The sequence below is a fragment of the Kwoniella europaea genome, chromosome 1 (genome assembly GCF_036810445.1).
Source record: "Kwoniella europaea PYCC6329 chromosome 1, complete sequence".
Classification (NCBI taxonomy): Eukaryota; Fungi; Basidiomycota; class Tremellomycetes; order Tremellales; family Cryptococcaceae; genus Kwoniella; species Kwoniella europaea.
In genome coordinates this window covers 14,987,437-15,005,279 of record NC_089487.1, presented here as the reverse complement: position 1 = coordinate 15,005,279, position 17,843 = coordinate 14,987,437, and the positions used below count along the sequence as shown (strand labels likewise).

General features: G+C 44.6%; 7 protein-coding genes across 7 annotated transcripts; 2 read left to right on the top strand and 5 right to left on the bottom strand.

Moving 5' to 3' along the window:
- Positions 1–24: 24 nt before the first annotated feature.
- V865_005731 (uncharacterized protein) lies at positions 25–615 on the bottom strand (the record flags this gene model as incomplete). The annotated part of the gene is made up of 2 exons (XM_066229500.1): positions 25–173; positions 240–615. The coding sequence occupies 2 exons, from the start codon at positions 613–615 to the stop codon at positions 25–27; spliced, it is 525 nt and encodes a 174-aa protein (XP_066085597.1).
- Positions 616–849: 234 nt separating this feature from the next.
- V865_005730 (uncharacterized protein) lies at positions 850–1,179 on the bottom strand (the record flags this gene model as incomplete). Its single annotated transcript, XM_066229499.1, has 2 exons — positions 850–1,042; positions 1,103–1,179. 2 exons carry the CDS (start codon positions 1,177–1,179, stop codon positions 850–852), a joined length of 270 nt encoding a protein of 89 aa, XP_066085596.1.
- Positions 1,180–2,181: 1,002 nt separating this feature from the next.
- Positions 2,182–4,109, bottom strand: V865_005729 (uncharacterized protein; the record flags this gene model as incomplete). Its single annotated transcript, XM_066229498.1, has 5 exons — positions 2,182–2,397; positions 2,468–2,569; positions 2,661–2,965; positions 3,060–3,671; positions 3,716–4,109. The coding sequence occupies 5 exons, from the start codon at positions 4,107–4,109 to the stop codon at positions 2,182–2,184; spliced, it is 1,629 nt and encodes a 542-aa protein (XP_066085595.1).
- A 1,351-nt stretch (positions 4,110–5,460) lies between these two features.
- On the top strand, positions 5,461–7,603 carry V865_005728 (uncharacterized protein; the record flags this gene model as incomplete). The annotated part of the gene is made up of 5 exons (XM_066229497.1): positions 5,461–5,818; positions 5,924–6,058; positions 6,128–6,543; positions 6,609–7,046; positions 7,106–7,603. 5 exons carry the CDS (start codon positions 5,461–5,463, stop codon positions 7,601–7,603), a joined length of 1,845 nt encoding a protein of 614 aa, XP_066085594.1.
- A 432-nt stretch (positions 7,604–8,035) lies between these two features.
- V865_005727 (6-phosphofructokinase) lies at positions 8,036–11,532 on the top strand (the record flags this gene model as incomplete). Its single annotated transcript, XM_066229496.1, has 9 exons — positions 8,036–8,333; positions 8,452–8,991; positions 9,087–9,239; positions 9,293–9,362; positions 9,419–9,860; positions 9,932–10,057; positions 10,117–10,821; positions 10,895–11,025; positions 11,091–11,532. The coding sequence occupies 9 exons, from the start codon at positions 8,036–8,038 to the stop codon at positions 11,530–11,532; spliced, it is 2,907 nt and encodes a 968-aa protein (XP_066085593.1).
- A 327-nt stretch (positions 11,533–11,859) lies between these two features.
- V865_005726 (uncharacterized protein) lies at positions 11,860–13,567 on the bottom strand (the record flags this gene model as incomplete). Its single annotated transcript, XM_066229495.1, has 5 exons — positions 11,860–12,165; positions 12,299–12,716; positions 12,781–13,081; positions 13,186–13,264; positions 13,502–13,567. The coding sequence occupies 5 exons, from the start codon at positions 13,565–13,567 to the stop codon at positions 11,860–11,862; spliced, it is 1,170 nt and encodes a 389-aa protein (XP_066085592.1).
- A 682-nt stretch (positions 13,568–14,249) lies between these two features.
- Positions 14,250–17,032, bottom strand: V865_005725 (uncharacterized protein; the record flags this gene model as incomplete). Its single annotated transcript, XM_066229494.1, has 12 exons — positions 14,250–14,304; positions 14,369–14,475; positions 14,577–14,834; positions 14,952–15,033; positions 15,095–15,116; positions 15,186–15,289; positions 15,392–15,717; positions 15,810–15,875; positions 15,932–16,009; positions 16,122–16,504; positions 16,640–16,843; positions 17,011–17,032. The coding sequence occupies 12 exons, from the start codon at positions 17,030–17,032 to the stop codon at positions 14,250–14,252; spliced, it is 1,707 nt and encodes a 568-aa protein (XP_066085591.1).
- Between the last annotated feature and the right edge of the window lie 811 nt (positions 17,033–17,843).

Below are 17,843 nucleotides of genomic sequence, written 5' to 3'. Positions count from 1 at the left end.
TTTATGATTCACAGATTCGAGCAATTAATCATTATCATTGTTCGATACAATCGCATTGTTTTTGTTCTTCACCGTACGATCGTAAACCCTCAACCTACAGCAATCACTTGCACTCCTCTGTATGAACCTCTTCAAGATTGGTAAATCTTTCTTCGATACGGACGTGACCATCTCTGCACACACCATTATATTATCATCATGATTCATTATATTTTGAGAGACAGAGAGACTTCACATACCTCGAATATCGTTGGCGTCATGGAAAATGTCTTCATCGAGCTCTTGCGCCAACCTTGCCAATCCCTTTTTCAGCTCTTCAACAGTTGAATCGACGTCTTCGGTTTTACCTTTATCTTCATTTGCAAGGACTTTACACTCGATCTCTCCAATTTCCACTTTGACATCACACATATCACCCATAAATCCTTTCATGGATTCTTCTAGACCCTTCAGTTTCTCCTGGTGTTCATCGGCAAGACGATTGACGTCAATCCTTAATTCGGCATTTCTCAGAATAATATTACCCAGAGCAGCTTCGGTCTCGATCCTGAGCTTATGCATATCTTCCCACATCTCCTCCTTAAAATCGTTCAAAGAACTTCGGAGAACTTCCATTTCTTGACTTACCCTCATGAAAGCCTGATGATAATTTTGAATACAATAGTCAATAGAATTTATCTTTTGTGGGAGGTAGGGGTAATGTGCATCTTTACCGCAAGATGTAGGTTCTGGAATGAGATGAATGTTGAGGAGTTGACGATTTCTTTGTCCTCTCGAGCTGACAATAACCTTGACCTTCTCTCTAATGTCGTCCTCAATTTCGACTTTGTCTTTGTCATTCTCAGTAATTTAGTCGGACTCTGTAGGGTTGGAGATTTGTTCCCAATCATCTTCAACTGACTTGTTCGGGGTTGCAGTAGGAGGCTGAGGCCATATGGGATATGGTGGGTATTGCGAAGGCAAAGCCGAAGACAAAGGTAAATAAGGTCCAAGGTGTTTTCTGGATTTACCAAAACGCCCAAGATCACTTTCACATTCATCACTATCAGTGTATCTTGTATTAGTGTACCTTGTGTGAGGTGCCGATGGTGTTCGTATGTACGAATACTCCTCTTTGGCGACGGTTTCGTATGGACTTATAAATCCTTGAAGAGCTTTTTGGATTTTGGTAATTTTCATTTTTGATCTTCGAATTGCTTTTGGAGATCATCAAAATGCTCTCTACTGATATATTCCTTTTGAGACGATGCGGGGACAGCTGTGTCTACCACATTGACAATCACTAATACAACGAATTTCAGCGTGGGATCAAAACGTGGGTTAATAGATACAGTAGCGGATCTTCATGGGCTCACCTTCCTCATGAGCCTGCGAAATTACCTTATGTTTGAGACTCGCCACTTGACCCAGTACTTCAAAATCCGATATTGGGATCTTTCATCATATCATCGCATCTCGAGATCCACTTACCCAGATCTGCATTTGATAGCCTAGAGTCAACATGTCCTTCGGACCGGGTAGGAAATGAATTGTACTTGACGAAGAGAACGGGTGGGATGGAGATGCACTTGGGAGTGCAAGAGTCACAAGGGGGGTGGGACGTCATTCTGAAACGGTGATCAAAAGGATTTAGACCAGATATAGAAAATGTTTGAGACATGAAATGAGAAAAGAACGATAAGAGAGAGCCTCACAATCTTCAGATTACCGAAAACTTGACCAGCAAGAAAGCAAGGTTGGGCATATAAGGTTGAAGATGAGGTAACGGGGGACGTACTCTTTCTGCCACTTCTGCATGCGATAAGTTACGATTCTCTACTGTACGTATGCTAGGAGGTATACGCATCACCCACCAAGTCTTCCTGTGGTGATGATGCAGGTAGCCCGTATGACACTGTGATAGGATCAACGTACCCCTTTTAAGAACCACTACAAAGTTCATTATGTTTAACTGTTTCTGACAGCGTGGCAGCCGAAACAAATTCCATTCATGCCATAATGCGATTAATTACTGTATTTACTTAATTTGATTTCGAGATTTCCAGTCATTTCCAATCCAAATCGACAAAAAGAGCTACTGTAGATACTAAAGACTAGTCGAGGCATGTATCTCCATCTACTCCCTTTTACCCAATCCCCTTCCTCTCCATGACGCTCCTCAAGTATCCTCTATTCCAATACTTAGAAGTGAATAGCTTTTTGTTCATTAGGGAAGAAGTTAGGATCGCATTTCCCACCGATGAAGTAGAACAAAATTGCTCTCTTGACATGAACAGGGACGTCCTTGAGAAAAGTGAAGTTTCGTGAATGTTCGCCGATCCAGTATGATTCGAGCCATTGATCAAGTTGATCTTCGGGGAGGTTCTTGATCACGTCGGGAACGTATAAGGTCCATCGCTGCAAATCACCAACAGTCAGTACGATATCTACTTATGGCACGGAACAACGGGAGGAAAGTCATACTTACACCATCGTTCCATATTTCGAGGTTATCAGGACCATAGTTCCCTTTGAGAGTAGGAACGGGATGTGCCCATCTTCCAGCAGCCAAAAGAACTCTGTTGATTTCCTATAGATCCCAAAACCACAACTCATATCAGTATCGGGTATCCCGGTGATCGAGAACGAATAAAGAGGGTAGTGGGATACGGTATACTCACCTTGATATGAATTTGATCAACGAAAATGCTGAATTCCCTCTTCAATCCATCAACCCTATTCGCAACAGCTACGATTCTAGCGGAAAGCTCGTCATTCTGTTTACTGTGCAGTTCAACCACGTAGTTGTGCAGTTTATCGATTCTTCCGTTAATCTTGGAAATCTCAGTATGAACTTCATCCATGATTTCAGCTTTGAGTTGGGATCGAAGTTCGTCCTTGAGTTCCGCTTTGAGCTGGGCGAGGAGTTCGAACTTGAGTTGATCTTTGATTGAACCGATGTTGATATCGGTATGTTGGTGTTCAACTACGTACAAAATCATACAAATATCATATCAGCCAAGCCTATCTATGAGAAGAGAAGACTTATGACTGTCAAGCAAAACCACTACTCCACTTACCTTTCTTCTCAAAGCTATCCAACTTCTCTCTAAACCTCAACGCATCCCCTTTGGCCAACACGTTCCTATACAAATTCGCCCCCTCGCCGAACAAACAGTAATCCAACAATTGATGAGCCTTGGTCTTCTCAACTTCATTGAGAGGTAGGTGAATGACACCTTTCTCTGCTAATTCCTTAGCGGCAATAGGGACGTAGAAACATGCTTCAGTTTCCCACTTGACTTTATCGATGATTTCCTTAGGGATTGGAAGTACACCAGATCGAGCGATGGTAGAGTCGGATGAAGAGAAAACGGTATTACTTCCTGAACGGGCAACATCAGAATTGGATGGAACCGTTGCCGAAGGATTGAAGACTACTGTTGCTCCGTTGGGTTGGGCGATACTGGTATCGGTATGGGTGTCGGTGTTGGGTTTGGTATCGACAACGACAATCGGACCACCACCTGGAGGAGCGAGTACGACCGGACCTCCCTCTGCTTTGATACCTGTAGAATGGGAAGGATTGAAGACTATAACACCACCGCTGGATTCTGATTGACCTTGATTCGATTTGGGCTCGAGTAAGATGGAGGGAGCCCCAGATGAATGCTCGAGGACGGAATTACTACCTGATTTATCAAATACTGAAGTACTTCCTGAATGAGCGGTTGACCCGGGACGGGATTGACGGGGTTGAGGACTAATATACTTCCTGATTGGGTAGCGGCAGGGGTATCACCCACACCGATAATTCCGTTTGCAGATGCAGAAGATGTGACGGGTTTACCATGAAGGACAGGAGTGATAGTTTGGATAGTGGAAGGATGAACCACAGGGATGGTAGTACCGTTGGTGATAGTGATAGTCGAATGAGTAGGACTGGTAATGTTAGATGGAGTGGAACTTTGATATCCTCCATTGGTAGCTTGGTGTTGTTGATGTTGGGGAAAGGTAGATTGACCATGTTGACCATGAGGTTGTTGAGGTTGGGCATGTTGATATCCCTGTTGAGTAACGGGAGTGGGATTGTGTGAAGACATTTGAGGAGGAGGAACGTAGACTGACATGATTTCAGTTGGGATTGAGATAGAGCTGGTTATGGTGATTTGGTAGATGAATGGATTAGTTGGAATGAGATGGGATGAAGGAGAAGACATTTCTTTGGGAATATCGATAGAGAAAGTTGAGGGTATTTATACCTTTTCCAAACGTTTTGAGAAGTATTCTCCAGTTCACTTCGCTTCGTAGTCGTTGCTTTGAGTAGGATGAACTCGGACCTTCACTCCACAGCCTAACATTCCTACATGTTACCATCACCATCACCATCAACCGGGATCACCGAGTATTTGATGGACGAACGGAGATGACCCGTCTAAAAAGGGCTGCAACGTTAGTGCAACACAATCAAAATGGTGTACAATACGCGGATTATAATTCATGATTTATCAAGTCAAGGTCGAAGCGAGAGTTAAACGGTATCATGAATCCCGAACCGAATAAGTCGACTACCTATTACGCAGTCGTGCATAAGGACGGTTTGGGAATTGGTCAGATGATATTTTTTGATTAGAATCTAGGAAGCTAAGGTTGGTTGATTACAACTAACAACATACGTTAGTACAATAATAAATTGATGAGAAGGAGGCAAAGCTAAATCTCAGGAATCACAAGAAATCAGCCACGCCCTCGAAACGATTTCATAAATGGTCAGTGTGTGTTGATCATTACTTGTAGCTCCGAAGTACCTGATCACCATCAAACATACACCCACACAATGAAGCTAAAACCTTACTACTGTATTTGATCTTTTGATCTTATAATGGATTGTATGAGTACGTGTACTCCGAAAAGAGGTTTTAGCTTTTTGATGTATCGTGTAGGAAGCGAAGCGAATTATACACGCTCGCTCCTTCTTGATGTCGGCTAGGGCGCAGGCGTCATTGGTGATTGATTGATTAATTCATTGATGTGAGATTCGGGGGCGAATGTCAGACTGATGCGGTGCACATCGATGCTCTCGCTAAGCCGTGAGCAAGGAATGGGTCATGACCGGTAGCCGACCCTGATTATTGATCTATTCATGGGAGTGGATGAACAGATGGACAAGAACACCTCGCAAACACTCTCCTCTATTTCTCTAACGCTGTTATTAGTCGATCGTTTGGCTTACGTAACCTTCGGCGGCCTCCTGGCACGTGCAATACACATGGTCTTCCGTTGAGTGTCAACTCGTCAACATGACTCTTTGACTTCAGCTTGCACACTACCTTACCTTTCTTTCTCCTCTACTCTTCGAGATTCACTTTACGTTCGATCAACCATTATCCAGTCTGATGCTGAAACCATATATATACTGGTGATCACCTACACGTACCCCAGCACCGACTCGGAATATTGTGTGGCTCCTTTTATCCCATTATGCCGATCCGCCCGTCCACCTACGAACCCCATGTCCTCTCCCTAATTCAATCGACCTCCTATCCGCCTTTACCAAGTGTCCATAGCTTGGAAGAAATTCGGGGTCATCTGCTGGACCATAATAAAGCATTAAGTGCCGCAGCTGCAGCGGCCAATGGAAGTAATCTCGGTCAGAGTAAGAAGGAGGAAAAGAGGAAAAGGAAAGAACGAGAGGATGAGGAGCGGGAAAGGGCTGCTTTAGAAGCGAACGAGAAGGCTGGTATGAGGCTGGAAGCGTTGGAGAGAGCTAGGGTGGAATCTCAGAGGCAGAAAGCTGCTAGTCCTGGGAGCGTGAGGGTAAAGAGGGAAAGAACGTCTTGTGAGTGTTTTGACTTTCTCAATGTCTCTTGACATCTCTTTTCCCTAGCTAGGTGACATGGACGTATGTAAGATATGTGAACTGATCCATGCTTCTGGATCATAGTATCACCTGCACCTTCAAACGCATCTAGTGCGTCGTTCAGACCTGGACATGGCCATGGAACACCCATCACATATGGTGGTCATGTGAAGAAGAAGAAGACGAAGAGGGTCATGGACAGTGATGATGAAGCTGCTTGTAAGTATCTTCTTCATATATGTTGTGGTAGATCATCATGGCTGATTTTGATCTTGTGATTGTGCTTAGCCCAAGCTCGAGATCGATCCGTAACCCATCTTTCACCCCCACCTCAACTAGGCCATCATATGCATCCTCACCAATCTTCCACCTCTGGATTAAAATTGAAATTATCCCAATCTCACCCCTTGTCACACTCAAAACATTCCAGACCACCTACTGAACCCTCGCCCACTCCTCCGATAACCGGCCCATCAAGTCATATAGACTTCTCACTCCCTTCTGTACCTGTTCGACCTCTCATCCCCCCTCGACCAGGTGTGCAAAAGCCCATGAAGCCCGGACCTAAGAAGCAGAGTGAGGTAGATGAGGATTTCAGTAATGCTAAAGCACCTTCTCAAGTTGCTTTTCCTACTTTCTGGAGTGGTGTGGAACCGTATTTGAGAGATGTCAGGGAAGATGATTTGGCGATGTTAGGGTTCAAGGTAAGCTTCTTAGTCAGTTACGATAGGATTGCAGTGATTCAACCTAACCGTGAGTGGTATTGTAGGCCGACGCACCAGAATCATATGAGATACCTGCACGCGGTCGACATTATACTGAAATATGGGACGAGGAAGATGGCAATCCCCCCGGTACCACACCTCGTTTACCTGTACCGAATTTGCGACAACAGCAGATATTACAGCAATCCAATGGTCCTCCGACATTACCTCATTTCGTACCTACTACGGAACTGCGTGACGAAACCCTGGTAGATGAACAGAGGGGTTTAGGTAGTCTGACGGAAAGAGTGGTAGCTGCTGTAGTGGGCAGACTAGGTTTCGGAGAAAAGAAGGATAAGAATGATAATGCAGACAAACAGGATACATCTGCTTTGGAAGCTGAGATGGCAGATAGGGAACCTGCAAAAGTAGATGTGGTAGATCTGGAAGAGAGGATGAAGAAGGAGTTGAAAGCTGTCATGTTGTTAGGGGAACATGATGAGGTGAGTTCTCCGTGATCTAGGTCGTAACATTGCTCATGCTGATTATACTTTGGCTACAGTATGATCCTTCAAATAGAGAAGACGATGAGATCACCTCAGCCTTACGTCAGAGTCAACGTCTACTAGTCCAGCAGACGGCATTGAACGAAGCTAGGAAGAGTCGCTTAGCGGAGATAGCCAAACAGAGATTAGCGTATAACGAATATCAAAATTTGTTGGAAGGGATTGAGAAATCCATTGAAAGCGGATGGGCTAAAAGGATTAAGAAATATGGTTCAACACCTAATAAGAAGAATGCCCATGCGAGTGGATCATCAAGTAAACCACCTGTTCCGGAGAACCTGAAGAAGTTGGTAGCGACGAGACAGCATTGGTTGGATACTGTTGGACAACTGATGAAAGAGAGACCGAGAGGTCAAGTCGTTGGTATACCTTCGTCAAGTATATATGAAGGTATAGGTGAAGACGAAGAGAAAGATGAGAGATCTGTGGAAGATCAGATTATGGGTTTGATGGGTGATGAGATGGATATTGATGAGAATGAGAATGATAATTAGGGGATTGATTTTGTCATCTTATGATCTTATGTGTACGTGGTACAGAGCCATTGTATTTTGTTTAGACAGACATGTTTATGAATATGTACTGTATAAGCTGTGTGACTGTGTATGTATCATCTCTGCCCGATCAGCGGATGGTAGTGATGGATGATGTCAAGTGAATCATGTACAGTATAAGGGTGAGGTTCTCCAAGCGAGGATGCTATGAACGTGGTATGATCTTATGAATGTGGTAAAGTGAAAGTGAAGGGTGCCTCTTTTAGGGGTACGCTATAAAGCTGAAGAAACACCTGACATCACACGTCATACCCTCAAACTTTTTCCACTCGTTTCCCATCAGTTCCCTTCAAAACCGGCGGCATCTCCCTACATCCCCACAACATACAACATACATCATACAACATTCCATCCATCTACGCTACAAGTATCATGTTATCAAGCAAGACCATCGATTCAGTGGTCCAAGATACTATCTCTAACCCAAACTACGTCGTAGACCAACCACAATCACAAGCCATGTCACCCGTCCCTCAGGACCGAGACCAAGAAGATATCCAGACAAAGGACCTTGAAGGTATTCCCGAGGGTCTGCTAGACAAAGCTGAAGGTATAACGGTACCCACTGTACGGGAAGATGGTACGAAATCACCAGCTGCGAGAAACAAGAGACAAAAGAATGTAGCGGTCTTGACGAGTGGGGGTGATAGTGCCGGTATGAATGCTGCTGGTGAGTATTTTTGTGTTTTCTTGGCATCACCTTCATATTTCTCACGAGTCGTAATGGGTCGACGAGGTCACCTATACCTCTCTATGATGGATAAGATGCTAACGATAGATTTAATCAGTCCGTGCTGTTGTCAGACAGTCCATCGCTAGAGGATGTCAGGCCTACATCATCCGAGAAGGATGGGAAGGACTTGTCCGAGGTAACGCAACTGATCCTACACCATTCACAACACCTCGACGAACACCATCAGCTTCAGCCAACCAATCACCAGTCTTACAACCCACCAAGAGCGTCTCATTCTCTTCGTTACCTCCTTCGAAACAGATGGAATTGGAAAAAGCCACGCATGAATTGAACGCACAGGCCGAAGAAGATTTGGAGAAGAACAGAGTCCACTTTACCGATCCGGCTGGTGTGGCCCCCTTATCCAATGCACCGTTAAGTTTCGGATTCGGAGAGTTGCTCAAGGATGGTGCGGGAGAGGGAGACATCGAGGAGATGCAGGCTCACGGACTGCAATCTATGGTGATCGCCGATGAAGAGGATGAGAAAGGTAAATCACTAAAAGGGAGATACATAGTGAGGGTCGGATGGGATGATGTGAGAGGTTGGTTAGGTGAGGGTGGTACGCTTATTGGTAGTTCCAGATGTCCTTCTTGTGAGTTAACGTCTCAGGCCTCCATGTGTTCTTCCTCATTGGGTTCGCATGTGAGTTCTCAAATTGTGCTGATAGTCATTCACTTCGGATCACAGTTAGGGAAAGGTCAGGAAGACTTCAAGCTGCCCACAACTTGATCAAGTACGGTATCGACTGTCTCGCCGTATGTGGTGGTGATGGTTCTTTGACTGGTGCAGACAAGTTGAGAGGGGAATGGCCAAGTCTAATGGACGAACTTCTTGCTACGGGTGAGCTAGTTTTTCTGTTGCCTCGGATATGTAGCTCATACTTGTTGTATCAGGTAAAATCGATGAGGAGCAGAGGGAAACCTACAGACACTTGAACATTGTCGGTCTTGTCGGTTCCATCGAGTGAGTGCAGCGTTATCACAACCTTTTATCGATGCTCAAGCTAATGTACGAGATAGTAACGACATGTCCATGACCGATCTTACTATCGGTGCACCAACCGCTTTACACCGTATCTGTGAATCTATCGATTCTATCGCTTCTACCGCCTCGTCTCACTCTCGAGCGTTCGTCATCGAAGTCATGGGTAGACATTGTGGATGGCTGGCTTTACTTGCGGGTGTAGCGATGGGAGCAGACTTCATCTTTATCCCTGAATCACCGCCCGAAACCGATGATTGGGAGACCGAAATGTGCAACTTACTTCAATCCCACCGAAAGGTCGGTAAAAGAAAGTCTATCGTCATCGTCGCAGAGGGTGCTTTAGATAGGAACCTCAAACCTATCAAACCTGATTACGTCAAAGATATCCTCGTTGATAGATTAGGCTTGGACACGAGAGTTACCACTTTGGGTCACACTCAACGGGGTGGAAGACCTTGTGCTTATGATAGAATCTTGGTGGGTCTTCGTACCGATCTCGAATGCAACACCAGTGGCCGAAGCTGATACCCTTGTTTGTCCCGATGCAGCCCACCCTTCAAGGTGTACAAGCTGTTCAAGCCCTTCTCGAAGCCACACCCGAAACTCCCTCATATATGATTGGTACCCGAGAAAACAAGATCATCAAAGTACCTCTTCTTGAAGCTGTCGCTGAGGTGAGTGAAATCGTATTTTAAAACAAATAGTAATACTGACTGTGCTTGGTGAAACTCAGACTCAAGCTGTTGCCAAAGCGATTGAGAATCGAGACTTCGCCACAGCCATGAGCCACCGAGACTCCGAGTTCCGAGAGATGTTACAAGCCTTCCAGATCAGTTCGTCACTTGCAATCAACGAAGAGGCACCTAAAGACAAGCGACTTCGAATTGGTATTGTACATGTCGGTGCCCCAGCAGGAGGTATGAATGCCGCCACTCGACAAGCTGTTCGATTCTGTCATAATCGAGGTCATACCCCTGTCGCCATCTACAACGGGTTCGAAGGTCTATTAGACGATAATGTTGCCGAACTCTCTTGGCTTAGAGTGGATACCTGGACTACTCGAGGTGGATCAGAATTAGGAACTAACAGGACATTACCAAGTATCGATCTTGGCAGTGTCGCTGCAGGGTTCCAGAGACATGCTTTGGACGGTTTATTGGTTATTGGTGGATTCGAAGCTTTCCATTCGCTCATGATCCTCGAACAGAACCGTGCCAACTACCCAAGTTTCCAAATCCCTATGGTCCACTTACCAGCAACTATCTCAAACAACGTTCCGATGACGGACTTCTCTCTGGGTAGCGATACCTCGCTCAACGCCCTGGTGGATGCTTGTGACGCTATCAGACAATCGGCTTCGGCAAGTAGGAACAGAGTGTTCGTAGTGGAGACTCAAGGTGGAATGAGTGGTTACCTAGCTACTATGGGTGCTTTGGCTGTGAGTTGTGACTGTCGGTTAACAGAATCAAGGGTTCGTATGCTTATGAGATCATCTGCTTGTTTACGTACAGGTCGGCGCTGTGCTCGTTTACACGCCCGAGGATGGTATCTCACTTAAACTCCTTCAAGAGGATGTAGAGTTCTTGACTAAGAGATACTCGTTAGATGCTAAGGGAAAGAGTGAAGGTCGATTGGTGATCAAGTGGGTGTCTTATATGAAGGTATCCTATCAGATAGTAACTAATGATAATCTGGTGTCTGCCGTAGATCCGAAAAATCATCTTCCATCTACACCACCGAGGTGCTCACCAAGATCTTCAAAGAAGAAGGTAAAGAGCTATTCGATGCTCGATCCGCATCATTAGGTCATACGATGCAGGGTGGTACACCTTCACCAATGGATCGAACCCGAGCTGCAAGATTGGCCTTGAGGTGTATGCAATTCCTCGAACAGCATGCTGTGCCTAACTCGCAAACTTCGTCGGTGACCCACCGAGGAGGTAGTGGAGCGAAACACAAGAAACCTTCTTACTCTACCGAGACGGCTACGATGATCGCGATCCGAGGAAGTAAGATTGTGTATGCCACGATGGAAGAGGTTTTGAAACATACGGATATGAAATTAAGAAGAGGTAAAGATGAATGGTGGTCTGATATCAAGAGATTGGCTGAGATTATGGGTGGTAGACAGGGATTGATCTCTTCATAGGTGCTAGGGGGGAAAGAAGGTGAATCGTAAATCAGAAGGTCAAACAACTCAATTTGGAAATATTTGACTACATTGATCAAGTATATAAATAATTGGTAGGAATTATATGGAATCCAATGAAAATTTATGGACTCATGCATAGAAGTTTTGTTGATTGTTGATACGAGCCTGATTGATGTACTGTTCTAGGTGATATGGCTGCCTTGTTCTCTGATCGCTGATCGGCAGAGATACAGACGTGATAGAATGACAGGAGATAACATCCGAGATATGAAACTATCAATATCAAACGACTAACAAGCTACATATACGTATATATTCCACGACCTACTTCCCAACCAACTTCAAATTACCTACCATAGGTTTGATGACAGTCTTCCCATTAGCATCTCTACCCCTCTTCAAGTCTTCGAATGCCTCTTTGGCATTTTCCAATGGGTAATAATGAGATGCCATAGCTCCCACATCACCCAATTTACCAGATGCCAACAAAGCCAATGCGTCAGGGTAGGTGTTGGCATATCTGAATACTCCGATCAAATCCACCTCGGAGAGTAAAGAGGGTCCACAAGGGAGGGAAAGCACTTTGGTACCCATACCGACATAGAGGACTTTGGTACCGATTGCTGCGGCCTATAAGTGTGGAGATATCGAGCGTTAGCGAGATTTCTTTGCAAGTGCTCAATAATGATGTGAATATCTACTAGCGAGATGGACGATTCTCAAGAGAGCAAAATCAGAGAGTGGAAGTTGAGGTTTAACCCACCATAGGAGCCATCTGCATACAACTTTCCACACCCGTACATTCAAACACAGCATCAAAACCATCTTCAAGACCTTCGACCGATTGGACAGCGTCAGATTCCTTGAGGGCTTTCCAAGATTTTTCGGCGGCTTCCAAAGCTTCCAATCCCGATACTCTAGGTCCACGGGGTAAACAGAAAGTACCAGTTGTCCAGTTTTGCTGTTTGGCGAAATCCAATTTGCCTTGTTCGATATCCACTGCTACTACTGTTGTTGATCCTGATGCTCTTGCCAAAGCGCATGCCAAGAGGCCGACTGCACCTGTGCCGATGACGAGGACTTTGGCACCTGGTTGGAGGTTTGCTCGACGGTAGGCGTGGAGGACTACCGAGAGTGGTTCGGCGAGAGCTGCGAGAGCGAGGTCGAGTGTTGGTGGGAGTCTACGAATAGTTTGAAACGAAAACAGTTAGTCTTTGTTTACTAGGCAGAGTATTTGCTACTCACTTGTAAACCAATTCTGCAGGCCAAGTCATGACCTCCCTCAAAGTTCCATCCAAATGAGGGAAAGTCTTCGCTGAACTGGCGAACCTCATATTCTTACATAAATTGTATCTTCCTTTCCTACAGTTTTTACATGATTTACATGATACTCCAACTTCCATAGCTACCTTATCACCTACTTTCAGACCGAAATCTGGATTGACATTTGGTCCTACGGCTGAGATGATTCCACCAGCTTCGTGTCCTAGGACGAGGGGTTCACGGATTTTGAATATACCGTTTGCACCGTGGAGGTAGTAGTGGACTGTAAAATACCAACATCGATATCAACACCAAGTACAGAAGGTTCTCTTGTGCATACATATACATTCAGAAAGTAGTCAAGTAAGGGGATAATCGACAACTCACGATCGGATCCACATAGACCGGTAACAGCTACTTGAATTTGCACTTCTCCATCTTTAGGTTGAGGGATTTCTCTTTGTTCCTACGATCGACATTCGATATCAGGATCAGCTTCATTTCAGATCTATTACGATATTTGCTCTGTCACCCACTCCCGCACCCACATCATCTCTTCAAATCTACAGAACAATCCCTCGCTCAGCTCAGAGAGAAGCTCGACATCGTCGAATCACAGGTGACCCCTCGCCCTCAGAGCCCCTCCTTTCCTCATTCCCTTTCATCACTACTCTATCTATGAAGACAGAGAGGTAAGACTCACCGTCCTCAAATCATTTCCGTCATGACACACAATGGCTACTTGTGATGTTTTACCTTCCAAAGACATGTTTTCTTGTTCTTTCTTTCTTCCTTTCTTTCTCTCTTGTTCAAGATGAGTCGTGATTGTTTCAAAATGACTGATGATCCTTTTTTGTCCCGATGCAATCGCTAGGTATGTATAGCTAATGGATGTACAAGTAGATAAGAGACATATGTATTGATATAGGAGTAACTTATATCCTTTTCAGTGGAAATCCATAGCCGCCCGGTCCGGTAAATCCGATCGCATCTGATCGGTTGGGCGTCCCGGTAACCACCGGATCAGAGGAGCTGCACTCTTCACTCATGTTACAAGAGCTCAAGTATATCCGTCTTCTGCCTATGCTTTTATGCCTATCAGATAATATCTTGAGGATTCATGGAAGCATGCCTGCCACATAATGGATGAGTTGAGGTACGGGCGAATAAGAGGAAAATAGGACACAAATACATCGAATCATCCAGATAAGGCAAGTCTTTTTTTATTCGTCTACTAATGATATATATATATATATAAACATGAATGTAATAATCGAAAACAAGAAAAGCAAGAGAAATGGTCATCAAAACAAGGTATATCGCATAAGGAATCGCATAGAATTCAATAAACGATTATGAACAATCGATTTTCAATCGTTTTATCGTCTATTCTACTCTGGCATTCAACTTGACTACCAAGAGATCAAACGATCACCGGAAGCCCATCACGACTAATATCGTCCAACGGATTCACCAAGAGGGGATACACTCCACGAGAATCCCTCACTACAATCACGAAACAAGGATATGTCAGCTGAGTCTTTCGAGGTAATTTTCCAACTCAACTCACAATTGCTGTTGGACAGTTTGTGACAAGTGAGAGTCATCGACGACCGAATCAAGTGGTACTTCAGAGGTGAATTCCTCATCAAAGTTGGAAGTATCTATCGCACTTGCCTATAATCATTCAATCATAACAGTCAGTATCGTGTGCATTCATGCTTTGATGCAGAATAAGATGAAGCATGGTGACAGGGATGGAAGTGGAGGCTACTCACCACAGCAGGTTTGAAAGGCGGTTGAATCTGTTTATTCCACAACTTCTGGAACTTGATATGTTTAGCGAAGAACGGGTGATCTTTAATCTCCTGGGCACCATTCACACCCAGTCTTCTTGCCGGATCACGATTCAACAATTGAGTCAACAACGATCGCGCTTCCGATCCCATCGAATCCGGGAATCGAAGTGGATCAGATAAGATCTTTCGATACATCTCGTTGGTATTTTCGTCGTAGAATGGTGGAAGACCGGTAAGCTAGACAACAGGATCGAGGATGAATCAGTATATGACCAAGTACCCATGCAAGGTCTCCATATGAGAGCAACATGACGATTTTGTCCGGCACACCATGAAAAAGCACACCTCACTCACCATCTCATATAACAATACACCGAGAGTCCACCAATCTACACATTTGGTATATCCATGACCAGAAAGCAGTTCGGGGGCAAGACTGACAGGAGGCAATCGACATTAGCGCAGTATACTACCAATTGGATACTGGTCGAACTCACTATTCTGGAGTACCACAGAAAGCTGTTTTGCGAAGAATCAGATGTCAGAGTTTGCTTCTTGCACAGACAAGGAGCTTATTATTCGACTCACTATTCGTAGTATCAGAAGCAGACATGTTAAGTTTACACAAACCGAAATCACACAAGGCAATATTACCAGAATAATCGAGCAGGATATTTTCAGGTTTCAAATCACTACGGACAGCCGTCAGCAATAATCCATTTGGATATCCTTCTGACACCGGCCATACAAGGAGTCTTTTACCCTTGTCTATATGTGGAAAAGCAACTACTCACCGGTAAATGACATTGAATCCATGTAAATGTTCCAAAGCCAAAAGCAACTCCGCCGCATAAAACCTCGATCTTGTTTCGTTGAATTTACCTTCCCGTTGTAAATGATGGAACAGTTCTCCTCCATTTACAAACGCCAACACCAAGTAAAGTTTCTCGGTAGATTGGAACGAGAATTTCAGAGGTACGATGAATGGGCAATTGACTTGTGCTAATACGGTTCGCTCCGCTAGGGTATGCGTTACTTCTGATCGCGAGACTATATGTGCTTTTCGGATGGTTTTCAAAGCGTAGATTCGTAATGTATCTCTTTTTCGGACTTGCATTACCTACGGTAGCAACGGGAAGAGGTATGTCAGATCTTTGCCATCTTTCCTACACGCGATTTCCTGAGATGAGAAAAGGCAGCCTAATCACTCACTTTACCGAATGATCCTTTACCGATTACTTTCAGTAGTTCGAAACTGTCAATAGTCAATGGTTGGCCCTACAAAAGCAAATGAGCTAAACTCTATCTCCACAGTCAGGCAGAGACCAGCTCACCTGTTGAGGTTTGAAAGACACTTGAACATGGAAAGCACCACTACCGCCAGATACGTTTATCCACTCATCGGTTGTTTTCTGTTTGGAACAGATTCATCAAGTCAGCTCAGCTTCAATCGTCCAAAGACACTTGATGAAATGGAAGATAAACGAGAAGAATCCAAGCAGATATGGAGACTTGTAGACTCACATTGACATCCAAATCAGGTGTGAACCTAACTCCACCCAAACACAAATCGCTATTACCCATATCATCACCTTCCTCTCCACCCTTCTTCGAGGCATCTTGATCCTGGTGAGGCTGTGTGGTTCTGAGATACGCAGTGATGGACAACTCCGAAATACGCGATACATCGAATGTAGCCGAATACATCCATACAGGTGACGACAAGTCACCTCCCAAGGCATCAACGAGTACTTCGTTCTTGTCGAATTCCAAGACGACATAGGGTAACCACCATACTTGTCTTCTCTGGAGGGAGTCACGGTTGCCTGCTTTGAGGTTTGTAGGTACTCTTGGTGAGGATGCTGTGGGGGAGGAAAGGGCGGCTTGGATAGGTGCTGGGACGGGGACTAAGGTAGTGAAAGATGAGTCAGCTTTATCTTTCACATCACAAAACAGGTGAATTCGCGCGAGACTTGGTTATACGTCTATGAGATATTGCATACCTATCACAGGATGCTAGATCAAAAGAGAGTAAAACTCACCTCCTTGTGGTAGACTCAATCCTTTAGCAGCCGTCACCCTAATCTTCAACATACCACTCTTGGCTACAGGTGGTCTAGCAACCTCATCCGGATGTGGGTTACCAGGCGTAGGTGTGGTCGAACGTGAGATATCATTGGGAGTAACCGTTGATGCGGTATTGGAATGATGATGCTTTGATCCTAAGAATCCTGAATCTTTTATTTCTACATTGTTACACGCAAGTATTATCAGTATCAGCCTATAAATTTCTATGACAAGGACAAAGATTCGATAAATGGCAAATCCCCCCATTGATCTTCCCTTTCTACACAGCTTCTGCTTCTTCATGTACCCATCTGCACAATTCATGTACGAGGTGATGTTTACTCACTCTTTCCGATTCTCCAAGACATCGTGGTCTATTCTACTTCCAATCAGATCTGCTGGAATGAAGGAAGGTCCTATGAAGGATTGATGATTTCGTCACGTCAAGAATGGGCGGAGGTCCGAACGTCAATTAGGTGTATTCAGTTGTGTGGGGTATAATTAACGCAGGTGACTCCTTCTCGGGTGGGATAGATGATTCGCTTTTGGGATTGTACGCCTTGGGGCTGTACTGTTGACGATGGTCTGCAGTCTACACTGATGATGGATGGTAGCTGATGTATGATTGATGAATAAGATTTTGTTTGTTGAATTTGAATGGATATGCAGTGAGTGGTATGATTGCCATTGCTTGGTAACCACATGCAGTGTACCACCTACATCATACATGCACACAAGCGGAGGATGGGGGATGTTAAGTGGGGGTACCACATAGTGGGTTTTTATCTCCTCCACCATCTCCAAGAGACAGACCAAAGCCAAGTACGAAAGATTCAAGATCGACAATTTGCAACGATCACAACCATCATATTCACCATCACTCAGCCTGCCAAGATGCCAGCGAGGGCCACATTCAAGGACAAGGCACCTCTGAAGACATTAGCCAAAGCTTCAAAATCATGTTCAGCCCAGGTGAGTTGGTAGTTCATTTCACTCCTTCCCTTCCTTCACTTTTGCGAACTCTTCTATTGGTATCGCATGATTGGATCGTAGACAGGGAGAAAAAGGATTGATTGCATATCAATAGTATGCAAGCTAGAAGGATCTTAGCTCATGCGAACCCACTTGTATAGTCATTGGCATACGGTAAATGCGTTGGTAAATCATATCAGGAAGTTT